The sequence below is a fragment of the Molothrus aeneus genome, chromosome 10 (assembly GCF_037042795.1).
Source record: "Molothrus aeneus isolate 106 chromosome 10, BPBGC_Maene_1.0, whole genome shotgun sequence".
In the NCBI taxonomy this organism is placed as follows: domain Eukaryota; kingdom Metazoa; phylum Chordata; class Aves; order Passeriformes; family Icteridae; genus Molothrus; species Molothrus aeneus.
The window spans coordinates 25529928-25550279 of NC_089655.1; the positions used below are offsets into that span (position 1 = coordinate 25529928).

General features: G+C 39.6%; 1 protein-coding gene across 1 annotated transcript in view; it reads left to right on the forward strand.

Annotated features, from left to right (window-relative positions):
- Positions 1–1927: 1927 nt before the first annotated feature.
- Positions 1928–20352, forward strand: part of WWTR1 (WW domain containing transcription regulator 1) — a 43842-nt gene continuing 25417 nt past the window's right edge. The window contains exon 1 of the mRNA XM_066556720.1: positions 1928–2316. Coding sequence (XP_066412817.1) covers positions 1928–2316 — 389 coding nt within the window. The remainder of the gene's footprint in view (positions 2317–20352) is intronic.

The following is a 20352-nucleotide window of genomic DNA, read 5'->3' on the forward strand; positions in this document are numbered from 1 at the left end:
GCTTTAAAACTACATGTGCCATTTCTTTAACTCATTAGATGCTCATCATGTAGGGGTACTTTTAAAAGTGCACTTACTTCTAAGCTTGGGTTTTCATTGAAGAAGAGATTGAACTTGCTGCTAGAAAATCCACAATCAATAGGGTATAGTCATAGTACTGGGCTTTATAAATCCTTCAGATGAACACAAAATCTCTGTACTATTCAAAAACATTTGAACACAATGTGAAATTGAGATAAAATAATGTTACTGACTTATTTTTTCACAATGTAAAATCTTGCAATGAGAACAAAGAAATAATGATAAGGAGCTTTCTATGTCACACTTGTGATTTGCTTCCATTATCACTTAATCCAACCCCATTGTGATGGAAGTGTCCTTGTCTTCCACAGACTTGAGCATATTGAGTCACTTGCCCTGAAAGCTGGTGGTCATTTTTTTTGTCCAAAGAAGGTAGTTAGTATTTCTAAACAAAGACTAATGACAACAATACTATGAAAATTTATTCTTACAGTTTTAATCATTTTCAAATTATTGGAGGAAAATCCTTTAGCCTATACCACATTTTCCACTAGAGAAGCCAAATGCAACTTTAGAGAAGTTCATGCTTATTTTAAAGAAATAAGGAATAAAGTTCAGAAAAACATTACTTAGGACTTTGCTAGTGTAGATTCTGATTACTGAGGAGGGTGTATTCTTATCAATCAGCATAGCCTGGATTCTGTCCAAAACACAGAAATAAAATAACAAATGCATTGCTAAAATACAGTTGTGTTCATTTAGTCAGTGTGTGATATCTCTGTGTGTAGTCATAAAAACACTGGATGCTTCCCTCTGTAAAAACCAACACTTAAGTTGGAATGTGAACAATATTATTCTTTATATACACAGTTTCTGAATTTAAACAATTTTTGGTCACATCGCTATTCAAAAGTTATTCCAAATGCTCCAAAAAATGAGACAAGATTAAAACAACAATTGTATTTAATAATTATAGAAAACCTCAGGCATGGACTTTGATGACAGCTCTCATTTCTAGTATAGGCTAAATCAAAGACAAGTGACTGAATGGGCAGAGATCCACAAAGCATCATGCCTGCATTTGAAACTACCCCTATGGACAGTGAGCTGGAAGGACGTAACATACAGCTCTGCACAGGACTCCTACTTGCCAGCAAAAGGCCAAACCTTATCCAAATCACAGCGAAATGGTTGCTGTCCATGTCACTACGAATGCTTAATTTCTCCCCATAGCTATAGCATCACTAAATCATGCAATTAAACTTGTACGTGAACTAATGGAAGCATCATTTTGCTTTCAGAAATTAGCATCGCCCAATAACTTTCTGAACAACGGTTTTGGAGCAAAGCTCCTTAGCTTGGCAGAGACAGAGCGCTCCGAAGGTTCCCCGGGCGCCACGAGCTGGGGCTGGACGGGAGCGGCCGCTCCAGCGGGGTCGCAGCGGCGAAGAGCCCGGCCGATGCCCCGGCTGCGAGCGGCACAGCGAGCGCGACGCGAGAGGGGGCGCGGGCGGGGCGGGCTCCGATGGCCTCCAGGGCCGTCCCGTGCCCAAAGTTTCCGCGGCAGTTGCATAACTGCGGGTGGGGCGGCGCGGGGGCCGGGCTGGAGCCGCCGGCACTGCCCCGTCCCGGCACTGCCCCGTCCCGGCACTGCCCCGTCCCGGCACTGCCCCGTCCCGCCGCTGCCCGCCGGGGGGAGGGCGCCGCGCTGCCCGGGGCCGCCCCGCCCGCCCGGGACAGCGGCGCGGCTGGCGGGGGCGCAGAGGCTCCGTCCGCCCGCTCTGCTCCCGGCGAGCCCGCCCGCTCCGGAGGGCACGTCCTCGGCGGCGGCCCGGCAGCGGGGCCGGCCCCGGCCACCGCCCGTCCCGGGACGGCTGCGCCCGCCGCCGGGCCAGAGGCGCGGACAATGAACCCCGCGGCCGCGGCCCCGCCGCCGGGGCAGCAGGTAATCCACGTCGCGCAGGACCTGGACACGGAGCTGGAGGCGCTTTTCAACGCGGTGATGAACCCCAGGCCCAGCTCCTGGCGCAAGAAGATCCTGCCCGAGTCCTTCTTCAGGGAGCCCGACTCGGGCTCGCACTCGCGGCAGTCGAGCACGGACTCGGGCGGGCCCCCGCCGCGCCTGGCGCCCGTGCACGTCCGCTCGCACTCCTCGCCCGCCTCGCTGCCCGGCGCGGGCGCGGCGCCGCAGCACGGGCACCTCCGGCAGCGCTCCTGCGATGTCACGGACGAGCGGCCGCTGCCGCCGGGCTGGGAGATGGCGCTCACGCAGACCGGGCAGCGCTACTTCCTCAAGTGAGTGCGGCGGGGGAAGCGGCCGGGGGGATCGCGGGGCGCTCGCCGGGAGCGGGCTGCGCCGTAAGGCGGCGGGGTGGCCTCCGGGTCCGGGGTGTGTGCGGCATTCCGGGGGGGAAATCCCTTCCCGGTGGGGGGAGAGAGGCGAGTGAGAAGTCCTGCCGTATTTGTTGATAACGAATTTCTTTCCTGCTTGGCCACACGTCCAAGATTCTGAAACTTAATTTTTTTGAGAAAAAGTTGAAAGCCAGTTATTTCAGGGAGTTTCTGGAACGTGGGAGCAGAGCTCTGCATGCCCGTGACCTGCCGAAGGTAGAAGGGGCTGTGGATGGGTGGGAGTTGCCCGGCCCGGCTCCGGCCGCGGTGGGTCTGAAGCATCCCCGTCTGCCGGGACGCGCAGGAGGCCGCCTTGTTCTAGCGACAGGCTTTGGGAAGTGTGGTAACACAACTGCCGATATTTCTTCTGGCCAGTCATTTTCGCCAGAGCGTTTTATTTATGGCAATTGACACTTGATTCAAAGCCGTTTAATAGGCCTGAAAATAAGCAATAGCTGTGGTAAGTGGTAAGGCAGCAGTGCCTTATTTTGGTAGATTCTGTAAGTCAGCTACAGATTAATTGCAAACTAAGTTGTACTGCATTAACTTGGTAAATAAGATAAAATGTTTGCTAATGAAATAAAACATTTACTGATGAAGCATCTACCTCAGGATATTGAGGGAGTTAAACTGCCAGGATTCCAGGATGTGATTTACTTGCTCACTACAGCCTTCTTGTTCAGAAGAGTAAAATCTTGAGTTCACATATGTTCACCCATGTGTGGGTATTCAGCCATCATAAATGTCATAGAAACAGTGTGTGAGGGGAAAAAGAGACAAAACTGTTTAGAAAAGTGAAAAAAATTTACTTGATTGTACAATGATTTCTTTGCCTTGTGGGTTTGGAATCTCTAACGGATTACTCAAGAGCCCAGTCTCTGAATAACTCTGCAGAGTTTAGATTTTTTGCGTTTTGTCACACTCTGAGCTAACAGCAAAGCATGTAAATACTTTTCTGTATGTCACTGTATGTTGTTTATGATACTGTGTGCATATGTCCCAGGGTCCAAACTTTGTTATTAATCTGGTTTATCACTTAAATGAGAAGATCTCACGTCTCTGCACTTTGCATGTATTTTTCTCAATAGAACAAACTACAAAGAAGTAGCTGACTGACAGGAGCAGTGTAACAGACCATTCATAAGTAATTATTCAATATAAATTCTTGCTAGGGTTTGGCTAGTGAGTGTTTTCAGATACCTCTGGCTAAACATTGCATAATATAATCTTTGTATGCTCTGTGTCTTTTGACTAATATCAAAATGAGCTCATGTGGTTTCACCTTCCTGTCATGCATTTCTGACCTAGAGACAAAGTTTTCCAAGTCGATGGATTCTTGTTGCTTAGGCCAAAAATAAAAGGCCTTTAGTAAATGAAAGCATAGGTAAAAGACTCCAAGCGGTTTTAATTTTTTTTTTCCAAATCCTGTCAACAGTAATACTCTGATTAACAACATTCTTTTAAATATAAAATATAATAGGCATTGTGCATGTAATTTGTTACCTAAGTTAATATTTGTTTTATTTCCCCAGTTTTTCTGTCCAATAGAACTTCTCTCGTTTATATAAAAATTAATTGGAATAATGCATTTCTTTATACCTTCAATGTATTTTGTTATACCCCAATGCTTTGGGGAGTAATATTTAGCTATAAAATGCTCTCATGTGAATGATATTATTTTACAAATGATGTAATATTCTTCAGGTGAAAATACAATTTAAGATTGATTATGGAAAGCAGCATTTAAAGCTGTGTGCAATAAAATAATAGGTGATGTGCTAAAAGTCATATTTGATTAAACTAGGCATACAAAGTTACATTTCTCTATATTCAAGGGAAAAAAAATGCTTTCCAGCATAATGATAAAGATTTGTTTCTTGGCATTAGCAAAAAAAATATTGAGAAACCAATTGAAAGTAAATAGACATAATAGGTCCTATTAAAGCCTTAATTATCTGTTGAAGTTTAGAATGCAATTTGTTGTATTAAAACATATTTTAAATAATTATTTAACAGAAGTACTAGTGTGAGTTTCAATGAACAGTGAGCTAATCTTGTTGATGGGGAACCAGCTACAACTTGAAGCAGTTGCAGTCCTGCATGTCAGTTCCTGCAGAAATTTTCTGGCTGTGACTGGAAGAAACATAAGTAGCCTGGGGACCACTCCACCCTGTAATTAAATACCAAACCACACAAGTGGGGGCTGGAAAACAGGCTAATGAACACACACTTGCAGCAATGTTATCTAAAGCATTTTTCTGTGTGAGCATGTGTGGAAAAAAATGTAAGTGTGATCTATTTGTGATAAAAAGCATTTCTGTAGAGACAGGCCTACTGCCTGCTCTTACGCCGTGAGAGGGAATGTCAGTTGCATATTGAACTACATGCTGGGCTACGTATACGTATTCTGTAAAAAGAATGTTTCAAGTATTACTTTATACCAACTTGGTTTAGCTGGTGCAGCCTCATATTTCAAATGAAGACTGAGGGTTTCATATTTTCTCAATGTGTGTAGAGATCTTCTCGGTCAGACTCTCATAAACAGATTTGTGAAACTTTTGCCACTGTTATCTTTATCACTGTTATTTTTAAAATGTTATGGTAAACATTTGCCATATCAAGACATATTTGCCAGTAAGTTCTGCTCGGGGATAAGGAAGCTAATTACTTACAATACTTCATTTACTCAAAATGTTCAGATTTTTTCTTACTGGTTTCTGTTGGAATAGAACTTGATTTAACACACGATCAGTTTTATATAACTAAGCGTGTTCAGCAGGACAGCAGAAGAGTAATATAAATAATATAAATACTATAAAAAGTAACACAAGTACAATGAAAATCTTTTTTCCTGAGAATGACAAAACAAATAGTACTAAGATAGCTGAACTGCTGAAGTGATTTTCTAATATGATCTTTCCTTGAAAAGCATTTGTGTTAATTCTGTAGAGACTGTTGTTATTTTACATTGGTAATTTACATTGTGCTTGGTCCCGCACAGCATTCGTCATAGAGAAACTTTTCCATCTTGGTGCATGTAGTTACACAGCTGGAAGCGGGGGAGGAGATGGGCAGTGCTTGAGGAGGTCACTCAGGTTCTGGTAAGAATGTGGAACGCGCTGGTGCCTCTGCACTGCATACGCAGGTCTGGCCTCAGGGTGTGACGGCTGTCCTGCGGGGGCTCACATGGCTTTGGCTTTCCTTGGTCCTTGTAGAGGAGTGGTGCAAGGCAAGAGGCCATGCATCCCTGCTGGCTTTGGCATTGGGCAGTAGAGAGAGACATTTCACAGATTCATGGGGCTTTTGGAGCATTTAGTCCACACCTTAAGTGAATTTTTTTGTTCCCTGTTTTCAGTGGTTATTCCTGTGGGACTTAGAGTCTGAACTCTTCCCCTTGCCAGTATCCCTTTATTAAAAATAAATTGTAATGTGCTAGACACTACCAGGATGTATCATTGCCAATGGCTTTTATCCAAAATTGAGTGCATTAAAGAGTTCTTAACAGGCAAGAAGCTGTAATGCACCACTGAAGTTTAATTGTCAGAAATTCAACCATAGCTCACATTTATAACTCATTTTAGAGATACTTAAGAAGTTCTGAGATTGGAATGCACACATCAAAACTGAATTTTCAACCTGTAATTGACAGCATTAGGGGTCTGTTTGATTGCTCCTCAAGTGCTGATTTAATGAGGATGATGTTGGAGTTCCATTTAAAAACTACCAAGGATCCATGAGCTGCTCTTCTCTGAATTTGGCAGTAGAACCAGCTACAGAGTTTCTGATGAAGGCTGGTATTTATTCATTTTCTGGTCCAAGATGGTGTCTTTCCATGATGAACAGACTGGTTTTTTCAGAATCTAAAAATCATGTCATCAGTGCTGCTTTAAAGGATTTGGTGGTTAATGTGGAGCTTAATAAAATCTGAGGACTGAAGCAGATATGGAATAAAATTGCTTCAGGGACGCATTTGATTTGCAGATGGGATCCAGTTCCCTCTCCTGTTGAGTTTTCTGAGTTAGGATACAAGCTACATTTTGTATCCTAAAGTATCAGTGAAACATCAGTGAAGAAGAAAGCTTTAAGCAAGACTGCACTGACCCTCGAAGTATTTACAAGAAGAATTTCCTTTGAGGAAATATTTAAGAAAATTCTTGTAAAGAGCTGTCTAGAAGCAGAATTTGAATTTTGCTGTATGCATTTCTAAATTATTTAAGCAATCAGTGGTAGCTGTCCTGTACAAACTGCTGTGTTGATATATTGGACTTATGTACAATTTTAAGATAATAAATTAATAATGTGCACATGGAATTATTGGTTTAATGAAATTTGTCTTAAGTTAGTCCTTTAGTCATAGTGTTAACCCAAAGTCCTTGAGTACTTGTGCATTAATGGAAAACAACTGTCATACATTCATCTCATTAGATGAGCTGAAAATACAATTGCTTTTTTGCATTAATGATTAGGAAATAGTAACAATTAGCATATTCTTAGAAAGATATCTATGGAATTGGTACAGGTGTTAATTAGGAATGCTACCATGAAAACTGGACCTTTTCTCTGAACCCATCTGAAAGGGTTTTGTCTTTACAAATGGTTTGGGTTGCGCAAAGAAAGAAAATGAATAGTAGGTTTATTTTTATCATGTTTGTGAGCTGCTATAGTCAATATCTAAAAGCTGGTCTGCCTGACCATCTTTACTCCATAAGTAATAAATGACAGTGTGGAGAAATGTCTGCTTCTGAAGGTTATGGATGTGTTCAATTTTAAACAGGCTTGACAATATAGAATCTGTAAAGTCTTACTTTCAAGATTTTTGCTGTTCACTCCTTCAAATAGCGTTGGAAGAGTCAGTGGTTGGGCTTTGGCTTGTTTCCTTTTGGATGCTTTGGCTGAAGTTGAACATTCTGTCTTTTTGATGTCGGGGCCTATTACAGGACAAGAGCTTCTTTGTAACAGAGTGTTTGGGGCTCAGGGCCTTGCTTGATTGGCAGATACAAATTGTATCAAAGCAATTAAATCCAAAGGAAATGTCATGTGGGCTGAGTTTCAGCATAAAGACTTGTGGCATTTTCCCTCTTCATTTAGGGAGAGAAAGGTCAGCATGATGTAGGGTGGAGATATTTGGGGGTTATTGTTTCTTTGCTTGTTTGTTTGTGGATCTTTTTATTTTCTTTAACTCAAAGTCCAGACCTAGAGAATTCTTTAAGAATGGAAAACTTGGGAACACTGCAGTTTTCCCTACCTCTGACTATTTTAAAGGCAAATGTGATGGAAGCTGCACTGCAGAGACAGACACAGCCTTGCTAAGAGAATTGAGCAGAATATATTGTGTTAAAACTGAAAGAATTGCCTAGAGTGTCACCAGAAAATAATGGAGTATAAAGGGAGATGTGAAAGAGGAGGCGGCTGCTCGCATGTCCTCGTGGTTCACAGCATGTGCATCAGCAGTCACAGCACAAGCACAGCAGAGCTGCAGGCTCAGACACAGCTTTTCCTGCAGTGACTTTTTTCTCTGACCATGTCTGCTGACCCCTCTCTGTTTGCATGATCAAAATGTTCCTTTTTGTTTATCAGGTATTGATCTGTCCCTGATAATTTTTGGACGCATTATTCTGACAGTCTTCCAGGTTTGAGACTAGCAAGATGCTTCCATGGTACTTTTGAGTTTTTTCTTGTACCACAAGTAATCGTTTTTTCCTACCTGTGATCGATTTTCCTTGTCTGTCTACTGGGTTTTTTATTAAATGTTCTATATTCCTGTTTTCCAATGATGGATTGGTGAGAAAAGGTTTAAGCATTACAAAATGCAGTAATAGTCCTCCGTCAAGCAATTATTGAAGGTAATATTGAAAATAACATGGAATGTTATTTTCACAGTGTTTGAACTGCGAGCCTTAAATTTTGTGTGGGCTTTTAAAGAAGTTTTCAAAACTTCTTGATTGATGCATTTTCTTAGTTTTCACTGTCACTGTGAGGCCCCTGAGCTCAGCAGCCTCTGAGCAGCAGGAAGTGGGAATCGTTGGGAGCTGACCTGGGCTGAAGGAAACGGCAGTGAGGTTCCTGTTGTGCTGCCGACCGTGTCCCTTCGGAAATCATGTAATTTCTCTGTGCCTTCTTTTTTGGGCTTCATTTCAGCATCTGTTCTTGTCCATGAAAAAACTTCTGTGTATTGAAACAGGCAGTGTACAGTAATAAAACTTAAATATTGCTTCATGGACGTTGTTTCTTACCATGCAAGCTTACACCCTTTTGTGTTCCCATGGATCAGCTCAGACTTTATCACCAAAATATCACAGGCAGTTGCTGGTGATTCCTGATTGATTGCTGCCAGCAACAGGAGTTCAAAATCCCTGAAAAGAATACAGATTGCTCTTTGAATACACTTCTGCCACTGGCAAAAGCTAGCTATAGTTTGTACAAACTACAGCAACTCCCCAAAGGCTTTTGAAGATAGAGCACATAGAGGTATGTACAAGGAAGGCACCTTACCCAGCTGGAGTTTGTTAGATTTTCAGATCATATTTCCAAAGGTCTCCTCACCTGATAAAATCATCTGACCAATGTGGGTTGTAAGTCACCTTTAAAAAAAAAAATGAAAGGAAAAAAGAACAAAACTGAATTGTTGGGTGTTTGTTTGTTTGCCTAAGCAGCCTTTTGTAATCTTAAGGTAGAAGTGGCAAAGTTGTTTCAGAAGTTTCCTAAAATCCTCTATTTTCAAATGCTTCAGGAATAGAAGTGACTGCCATATGAGAAAGGCTTTGGATTGTCTGCTTAGTCAGACTGTTTGGACAAAAGCAGCTTTTCTAATTTTGACACGTGCTCCATATGGTTCATCTCAGAGCACACAGGCAGTTCCATCCTGCGGATGCCCATCTTTGCAGCCTCCTGCCAGTGCCCTCACCTACATTAGGTGTCTCTGGACTCAAACAAAGCAGAGTAAATCAGTGCAGCCTGTGCTGTGGGCATCATCGCGCAGCTCCGTGGGGAATGTAGAAAAGGTTGGCCTTTTGGAGCTGACAGCCAGAATTTTGTGTGGGAATTCTTCACAGAAGGTTTTTTTATTTCACATTTGGTTTTGATACTGCATTTCCCATTTCATGTTTTACTCATTCTATTGTACATGTTTAAACAGAAATATAAGTGCTTTTGCTTCAGAGATTGGGGAAAATATTTTTTGCAAATGAAGCAAAATGAATGATGAAGAAAAGATGATGAAAAGAAATGCCTACTGTTACTTAAAATGTAATTTCTAAAGGTATAAAGCAGGCTGAATTGTACTGGCACATCAAAACTGAGAGTTTGATGTGAGTGAAGTTTATGAGGAAATTGTGGATCACATTTTCATTTTGAATAAATGTGTGTCTCTGCAGCCTACAACTCTGACATGGCAGCCTTGCCAGCAGGAGGGGTGATGCCAGTGACTCTTGCCATCCCTTCACACTGCAGAGGATATACCTGGTATAATGCTTTGACAGCCATTCCTTTGATAAAGACTTTTCCAGTCATGGAATGTTATTTTCACAGATGCTGCCATCACTGTCTCTCTCAGCCCTGACATTACCAATAGTATGTTATAATATAAGATAAAGTTTAATTTTTATTAGAAGTAGTGGGGGGCTCTACTTCTTTATTCATGTTCTATAGTTTGCATTTTGTTTTTTGTCTGTTACTGGAAGACTTTGTGGGAATGGAAAATCAATGAAATTATGCTACTGCAAAAGAGCAGACAATGTAAAATTTAATAACTAGAGTAAATGAGATTTCTAGTGAGACTATTTATAACTTACTGAAAGTGCAGTAGTAAATTATTGATATGTAAAAGAAATTAAGGTTTTGTTAAAGGTTACTAGTCAGTAAAGGCATGTATGTTACAAAAGCTTTTTCAAAGCTAGGAGAGCTCCTGGTTTGAGATTTGTAACTTTATAAAAACCTTAGCAATTTAAGTCCATAAGTCGTAAATGAAAAAATAGCTCTTGGTGTTAACCATGCTAATGCTCACCCAAATATATGAAGAAATCTTATTTTAAACGGTCATCTGCAGTGACTGGATAATTCACATTATTATTATGTTTTCTTTCTGTGGTAGTCTTTCTTTGAAGACAAAGGGAAGATCTAACTTTGATTCCATAAACTCTGTTTAGTTATATATATATATATCTTGTGAATTATTTGGCAAATTTGGCACGATTTCCATTGCCAAACATCTGGATGAAGGGTCATGCTGCCATGGCAGGTCCCTGTTTTGTATTGCAGTGTGGAAATGAGGGAGCAGTCTGGTGCAACAGAAGTGGTTTCAGGTGCTGCACATTCCAGAAAGCAGCTCCTGTGCTGATTCTCTTGTCAAATAATTGCTAAAACTTGGGCATTGGAATGATCCTGGTGTTTATGCTGTATATTTATGGTCAAATGCTGCTCAAAACATTCACTAAATTTTGAAGTTTTCCACAGTTTTTTTAGCAATCATGACAGATCTTTCTTGTAACTAAGAGTTGGACAAAAAGGGCGAAAGAGCATAAGTTTGCAGATAAAACAAACTGTGATGCAGTTAAGATACAGAAGCACTGTCAGTTTCCATTTTGTGCTGCTTTTCCTGCAGATACAGACATATGTTTGCATTTATTTGAGTCATTTTGTGATACTGCCTGGTTTGCTTTACTAAAAGCATTCCTTCTACTGAGGATATTGTCTCATGAACATTTCCTTTTTCTGTCAGGATGGCTTCTACTAGAACAATATTTTCAGTGGTCTTTTTTTATCTTAGAGAAACAAATGACTGATTCATTTTTCTAGAAAAAACAGGAAGCTGTGAAGTAGACAGACTGGAAAAGAAATGCATGCTGTTACCTAAAATGTAATTTCTAAAGGTATAAAGCAAACTGGAAGTAACTCTTTGTTAGATTCTGAGGGGATATTACAGTTTCACTGTTTTTTCTTCTATTATCTGGACCTCATGTGAAGAACAATTTAAGATGATCTTGTTAAAAAAACCCCAAAACCCAAAAAAACACTTACTCATATGAAAACTTCAGATGAAAGCAGTTTCCGTGCAGCAGCCTCTGCACTTTTGTGAGTGATGTTTTCTGTCCCCTTGTTCAGTATTGCTGCACTGGGTCTGACAGATTTTCAGCACAACTACTTTTCAAAGCAAGAGAAAAGACCTAATGGGGAGATGGAAGTTGGGAGTTCTTTCTGGCATGTATGAGGTTGAGATCTTTTTAAAATGGAATGACATGATTAATGGATAAAATGTTCTAATTAATTGTAATAGACTGAAAACCCCTGCATATTCATAATCAGGTTACTAAGCATGGCTCTTTTTTTTTTTTTGGTTGGTTGTTTTTTTTGGTTTTTTTTACTGTAGAAATGAGTGATCCTAGAGGCAGATTATTCTCAGATTTGCATGCAGATTTGTTATTATGACCTTCTTGGGTGCTGGAAATATCCACAGACATTTTGCACCTGTAAAAAGCAAAATGACCACATGTTGAAAGGGAAGTGGAGCATTACAAATCCCATACCACAGTAATCACTGCAGTGGGATTATGGTTCTCAGTACATGCAATCCCAAGTATCAACTCAGTGGTGAGGTGTTGATGCTGTGCTGTATCACTGGTGTTAGGCTTGACCTTGCTGTGAATAATCTGGTCCTCCATCCCTGGGCCTTTGGTACTGTTCTTTTCTCTCTGGGAGCTGTAGTCTTTACTGTTGCTGTAAATACAAAAATTAGAAATTATTGAAAAATTATTCCCTTAGCACAAGCATTGTGAAAATTTGAAGATTTGTCCTTCATGTCCCCCATGATAGAGGGATGCATCCTAAGGAAAAGTCAAGCTAAAAGACTTCTGTTATTCTCACATTTTGTACACTGACAAATAGGAGATGAACTTCCTCAGAGCTGTAATGAAATAGCTCTGTTGAAAATATGTGAAGTTCAGTTTTGGCTTCTGCAGATAAGTAAAATACTGTGTGGAAAGATTATCTTGACTCTATTTATAAAGCACCTGCCCAGTGCAAAGCCATCAGCAATGTTTCCCTCTTATTTGAAGTGGTGTCTTTTTCTTGATGACTGTACTAGGAACAGCAGAGAAGAAGAAAATTCTGAACTAAAATTCCTCTTGGGGGCATATGGAAAGAACATATCACTGCAAGAATTCCATCTGATACAGACCTGGATTTTTCCTGACTCTGTTGGGCAGGCCCCTGTTGTGGCTTGGGTTTCAGGTACTGGCAGAAGGGAAATGTTTTCTAGTCATTCAGGTTTTTTTATCAAAAAGAAAAGTTGCAAAGGTGTTTCACCATAGGGTCTTTGAGACAAAGCTATGTCAGTTTTTAAGATTTAATTTATATGTGACATTTTACATAAACCACAGCTTTTAAAAAAATTATTTAATGTTAGCTCCTGAGAGTTTGCAGTTTACAATTGAATTATTTCTTTGAGACATTAGAATAACTATTCCTTTGATAGTGTAATTCTAGATGGCATATGCAAGAGTCTTGACCTGCCAGATCATCTCTGCTAGGCCTAAATAAATCTTGAAAATATTTAATTGTACTTTCACTTCATGCTTATTATTTAAAGTAATCTAAAGCAAGAGGATGATCTCTTTAAACATAGATGAGGCATACATAATAGTTCTTCAGTTCACATAGTTTTTCTGTATGAGGTCAAACCTCAGATATCTGGGTTAACTGTGCCATGAAGAGGGCTACAAATTTAAATCCAGGGCTGATAAATGACATACCTCCTGCTGCTTAATTTGGTGCAGTTTTTAGTTCGCTGTGCAACCTTTATTTTGACCCCTGTATTTTGACAGGACTCAGTGTAAGCACTGACAGACAGAGCCTTGCATGAAAATAACAGGTAAACAATATCTTAGGTACTGGAAAATACTGTGACATTGTGAGTTCTTCATGGGGGGAGCAGAGGGAGGTGCTGGGTGCTTCTCCCCATCCCTGGGGATAGGACACAAGGGTTGGTTGAGAGCTGCGTTAGGGAAGCTCAGACTGGACATCAATCTAAAGCTCTTCACTGAGGACCGTCAGACACTGGAACAAGCTCCCCAGGGAATTGGCCCCAAGCGCATTGTTGGTCAAAAAGTGTTTGGATGACTCTCAGATAGCTAGTTTAACTTTTAAGTTTCCCTTTTGGAGTCAGGCCTTGGACTGGATAATCCTCATGGGTCCTTTCCAGCTCAGGATATTATATGTTTCTATTAAATAATTCTGCATTTATTTAATAAGAAGTCCAGTTGAAATACAGGGAGACTTTTTCAGGTAAGAAGCTGGTCTGAAATATTTCATTCCTACTAGATTTTAAAAACCACACGTTAGGTACCAGATTTTAAAAGGTGTATTAGGAAATTTTACAGCACTTAGGACGCTGCCTTTTAAATTCTGTTTTTCAGTCAGTGTCAGCATTTTTTGTAGCTATGATACAACATTTTAGTACTAAAAAACCCACACCTTTTCTGAGGGTAGCTAACATTTTTCTCCAGCCACTCCATACACACACACACACTCCACACTACTCCCCAGTCAAAATTGTATTTGTTAGCCCAGTTAAATGTCTAGGCTAAACATTGCCTGATCAGTCATTCTCTTGCATTCCTAAACAAATAGATTTAGGGACTGCATTTGACTTGCTAATAGTATGTGGGATTTGTGCTGCCTCCATTTCACAGCATTACTCCTTTTGAGTACAGCACAGTGTATTCCTGTGACCCGTGCCCATCTTCTCATACCAGTAATCCTGAGGCACGTGTTCCTTGCACCCCATTAGAAATCAGTAAGATGCACCTACACTGCTAAACATCTGATACTTTTATACATTATTCTGAGCTTAAGGGAAGCCTTGCTTGTCAATGTTTCAATCTTAAAAATATTTATTTTCAAATAGACTCTGTTTGATTGGAATATTACTGCAGTGTCAGAAATGACAGAAATTCCTTATGTTCAGCTAAATCTTATTTGAAATTCTGGTCTCATTTTTAAATTCTCATGTACAGAGAACACCAGTGCAGAACTGTCACCCTTCCTAAGCTCAGGTCAACTGTCAGTTTTGAGACATTGTTTCTTTATTTTGGAAATGTTTTGTTTGAGAAAACACTTGGTCTTTTAACCAGCTCCTGCTTTTCATCTGTTTTTCATGGCAAATGATCATGTTTCCCAACCATTTGCAAACAGTGACTGTCTGGCAGGATTTCCTGGATACACGTTAGTTTTGAGATTTGAGTAAAAGGTCAACTTTCTGAACCCCGGCGTTTAGTGTGGTTATTTGTCCTGCCTTTTCTTCCATGGGAACTAATCAGCTCATATGGAAGGTAGAAATAGTGTCCAAGAAAAATTCATCTGCTAGTTAATCACCTCCACCATGAATCATAATAAAAAAATAATCCAAGTAGGACATCTCCTGACCTTTGTATACTAAAATTCTGAACAGCTGGAACGAATATGTTTGGAGTCAGAGTTTTGTAAGAAGCTTCTGAAAAAGTTATTCATAACCTGATCCCATTTTTGTCTCTTAGAGTGAGGTACTGAGGCCCTCACAGCTCATAACTCTAAGCTGTGTGAACAGAGAGAAGTGGATAACTAGTGCTGACTGTGAAAAGAACCATTTCTTTTAGACCTTTTTTTAAATATTCTAAGCTGGTCTTCAAAATTGAGAGGGTAATAAAAACAGGTAAACCAACAGATGTTTATAGAAATTTGACCAGTTTTAATTTGTTTCTTCTGACTCCACTGAAAGAAGTGATGGGATTTTTCTTATGTGCATATGCCATGTAAGAGATTGAAGCCATAGAAATTTTTCCATGTTGTGAGGGAACCTTCTAAATGGGCAGTAGGGAACAGTAGAGAATATGTTGATGTTGATAAAAGACAGGATTTTGTCATTATTTGCATAGAATCCATCAGACATTTCTTCAGCCCTGAAAGTGGAGGGGTGTGTTTGAGTATTAGAAGTCCTAATGGATTTCTTAATCTTATAGGGAAGATGAAAGAGCCATGCTCCACAAACCTTGGCTCCAGCAGCTGAGTTTGGTTGATTGCTTTCCTTTTCCTCACCTTCTGAGGACTTACAAAGAGGGTAACATTCTTATCTACCTTTTGTCTGTTCAAGAATTATGTATCTCCTGAATTGTCTGTTTTCCTTGCTGTATTCTCAGTAGTGATTAAATGGCCCAAATGGAGGAAGTAAGATAAGTCCTGATGCATTCAAGGTCATGGTTGTCTCAGCATTCATTTAAGTGAAGCATATTTTTTCCTATTGAATTTATTTTGCAGAGGAAATGCCAAAGGCATCCTGATAGCTGCTTTCTCTGCCCGTGGTGTCTGGAGCCTTTTTTCTGCTCTAGGAATGAGATCTGAAAGTTTTGGATTTGTAGGGTTGGGGCTGGAGGGGAACAAGAAGCAGCTGTGTTGGTTGTTTTTTAGATAGGTGTGGATTCTCAGCCCCTCTGGTGTCTGTAAGAATGTCACCAGTGCCACCGACCCGCAGGTGGGTCAGTAGAGACCTGAGTGGAAGCTTTTTTAGACCTTGCAGAAATGCTTGGGCTGAACAACTCCATCACGTAATCATGTATTCGTGTCCTTATGTACATACTGCACATGGAAAAGAAATTTGTAGTGTTTATTTAACTTTAAATACATGGATTTGAAACAATGGTTCTTATGATTCTGTGATTAATCTGCATCATATATAACACTTAAAAGGATAGCAAGGACCAAGAACCACAATTTGTGGTTGGATAAAAATAGAAGTGTTATGAATCATGAGCACTGAATAAAACTTCAGTGTTTACAGGTACCAGTCACAAAGTTGTTCCTGATGATATTTCAATAACAAATTATTTTCTATAGTGTTGAGAGATTTGAGCGGCTTGGTATTTTAAATAATTCTATCTACCTCGTAACCACTATTGAGGTAGATAAATATAGACCCAAAATAATTTTATTCATCTAAATAGTTATGTCAGTGATATATTGAATTAAATTTGTTGCCTCATCAATATTTTTAGTTGGTTATGTTTAGTTGGTTATGTTTTGCATTTGCTCTTTGGCAGACCAAGGTCTTATTTACAAGATATAAATCTTGGTCTGAAGAGTTAGGGATTTGGGTCATGGAAGGAAAAAAAAAAAATATAGTATCTAGTTTGGCTCTGCATGTCTGTTGTGCTGTAGCTACTGGCATTCATATTAAAATATAAGTATTGCTGTCTGTGAACAGAAGTTATTTTGAACTTCTGTTCAGTGAACAGAAGTTATTTTGGCCTTTTTGGAGCTTAATAAATGTACTGACTTGAAAGCTGAGGTTGTGAGAATGATCTCTGACTGAGAGCTGCAGTACCAGGAACTGCTTTGCACAAATGTTTGTATTTTGAGCCAGTGTTCAGTTTCTAGTGATGGAGGATTGTCTGTTTGGCAAAGGCACTCCTCAAACCAATCTGTGTTATTGTTTGGAAATCCTGACCAAGCAGTTCAGGAGCTTGTCATAGGAAAAAGTTAGAACAACTGCTGTGCATTTGTGGAAAGAAACTCTAGAGACTGTGGTAACAGTATTTTGTTTTCTTTTGAAGAAATGCTGTTCTCTGTATGATTTCAAAATCAGAAGGTAGGCAGGATTGCAGATGGGCCTACTTGCAGAGTAGAAAATAGTTTTATTTCTGCAACAAAAACCTTTTACAGACGTGCACTTGAATATATTGCAATGATCTGAAGCTCTTGACAAGTAATTCTTCAAATTACAAAGGAAAAACAGTGCATAAATGTTAGTTAAATAGCAAAATAGAGTCTTATTGGTGTTATGACAATTAATTCAACCCTCTAAATTCTCTAAATTAAAAAGGCACCAGTACTAGAAAAAAACCTCTTTTAATTTTTTTTTTTTATTTTTTAGTGAATTTATTTTTTTTATTAAATTCACTAAAAAATAAAATGTTTGGCATGTTAATGCACATGCCAAAATGCGCAACGCCCTGGAAACATTAACAGTCATTTTCTGACGGACTCAGAAACCAAAACCTGAAATAAAAATTTTGATTACAGAGGAGAATTCTGAGACTAAATTCCGTGGAGTCATGCATTTCTCTGCCTCTGGCCAGTGCAGTAGAATATAATGTTAGGTATTTTTTCTATAACTTCAAAGGTATTTTGTGTCCTGTTTTGCTCTGGGTTGTTTTTCTATCCTACCATCATTTCTTGCCTGGGGAAGATTTTCAATGTGTCCTTATAAGGGCACTGCATAGTTGAAGGGGGAGTTCTTGTTTTTGCATTCATTTCTACTAGAATGCAGAATATGTTAAAGTAATAACAGCTTGTCTAGAAATTCCACCTTGGTAGTCAAAGACTGTTTATTAGGTTGGGCCACTTCTCCCATTCTTGTTACAATTCAGCATCAATTTATGTTTTATGTATGCAAACCCTGATTGTTCCTAAATATGGTCCCTTTTGACGTGGCTTTTATACTGGTAAAATGAGACATTCGCAGCATGACCTGGTGATAGCCCTCTAGCTCAAGGAGAGGACAGATAGAACCTTTCATTTTATAACCTGTTCAACAATTTCAGAAACCGCACACCTCTGAAAATGTCATGTATCGCTCACAAAAGAATGCTTTGTCTTCAAATGGCTACATATTCCCCTAAATAAAATAAACATCGTATTAATAAAATCATTATATGTCTCTTTAAATATGAGTGCTACAGGCACTCATCACGCAAACAAATGTATTAATGCTATTATATACTGTATACTTTAAAAACCCTAAGAATGTTCTATATAATAGCTTCATTCAATACCTTTTTTTTCTTTCTCTCAAGAATTGGGATTTCATCCAAATTCTAAAGGTTAAGTTGTCAATAGAACTCAAAAGGGTGGTTTGTTTCCATTTGTATAACTAGTTTAATGTTTTTTAAGGCCTCCATGTACACCAACAATGGAATCAGTCAGTTACAGGGGAGCTTAGCAGGACATTCTCGAAGTTCTCTTCACAGCAAATTATGCTGAAACTAATTCAGGAAAAGAGCAACTCTCTTCACTGAAGGAGTTACTTAGCATAGTGTAATAAATATTCAAATACAGATGTAATGTTCCAGCTTCAAGATCAGAGATGAGGATGAATACGCAACAGGAGAACAAAGTCCATGGTTCAATCAGTTTAATAATTACATTGTAGCTCCTTGTTAAAGCTTCATGTAATTTTCATGAAACATTATTGGTGTCTAAAAAGCAAGTGCCATGAATTTGATTAGCTCAAACTTGGGAGCTGGAGTTCTGCAGAGCCTCACTTGAACTCCCACAGTAACAAGTGGCCGAACTATTGAGTGTTCTTAATTTCTACACTCTAAAGGAAAGTGATTGAGAAATACTGGATTTTATATTTGTGTGCTTTTAGTGGTGTAAGGAATGATATATTCTCATTCTTTCCAACTGTTGAACAGCAGAAATGGAATCAGGAGCATGCATCTCTAAGCTCTTCCACCTAATAGCTATTTTAGTTTCACGTGTATATACTGGGTACGTGATTTTTGCAAAATATTATTAACATTTTGGCTTTGAATAAGGCAAAATATTGTCCATTCCTTATTAACAGTGAGTAATGTTGGCATATAATTAAATTGCTGAGGTAGATGTTTGGGCTGAGCCACTGGTTGTTTTGAGGTGTTTGTGGGGGCATCTTGAGTGCTTTGCAACAGCTGTGGACACACTGGGTGCACCGCACCAGGTTACTCTGAAGTGCCAGCAAGTGCTTTGGAAGTGCCTGAAAATACAAAATTCTTCTTTTTCAGAGGGAAGTTCTTCATACTAAAATCTTAGTACAGCATGTGACTTTTGATGTCTGATTTTGGTGTAAAATGAAAATAGTGCTGTAGAGTTTTGTTAATCTCTCCCATTTTTTCCTTCTCTGTCAAAAATCACAAGAGCAGAACTGACTGTGACATTGGCTGACACTGTCTCAGCCATTTCACAGCTGATGCTGTCCTGGCTGAAGGGTACTGTAGAGCAGTGGCCTGGCCCTGTCCTCTTCTTTTCAAGTATTTTTCTCCATTTTCTTCACATGGGGCTGCAGGCTCAGGCAGATCAGTCTGTTGATGTATCTGAAACAACCAGCAGGATTTTGAACATAAAAGCAATACATATTTTGTAGATTCAGGGGCTAGATGTTTCAAAGTACCCCCTGAAAGCGCTGAATACTGTTACATATCTTGTACCCCTGATCTGTAGAATGGGGATAGCCTTGCAAAACCTAATGGACATGTCTGAAGTTTCACTGTGATGATTTTCTCATTATCTTTTAAAGGTAGTTTATTACACTTGTCACTAGAGCGGAGTTTGAAAATTTTGCAGTAGCTATGGGATGAAGCTGCATGTAGGTTTAAGAAAATACTTCATAGCGCAGCCTTTGAATAGTGAAATGCGCTTTGTGAGCAAGACAGGTACTCTCCAGAAAAAGCATGTGATTAGATAATTAACTGTGGTATTACAGTGCATGACTGCAAGGGAGTGAAGAGAAGCTAGCACTGAGTTAGCTGTGTTCATTGTGTGAAACTTTCCACGTTACTTTTTTTTCGGTAATGTGAATATAATCTGAAAAAAAGTCTGAGACAAGTGCCAGCCTAATGACATTGATGCATTGTCTGCACAGTCTGGCATGTAAACTGTTGATGCCAACCAAGAATTTTCTCCAAACGTTTTCTGTGTGGGTTCATGCCAGCGTGAAGCACATTGTCTTTAGCGGGATGTGATTCAGATCATAATTTAACTCAGTCCCATTTCCACTTAAGTTTGAATTTAAAAGAGCTGTAAACAAGTTACAAGCCATAAAAATTGGGCTGAAAATCCTACTGAAATTGTAGGATTTTCAAGCACTTGTAGGAGAAGTGACTGTCTCTTCCATGTTTGAAGGTAGCTGCTACATCACAGGGACGGCTGCAGTCTGCT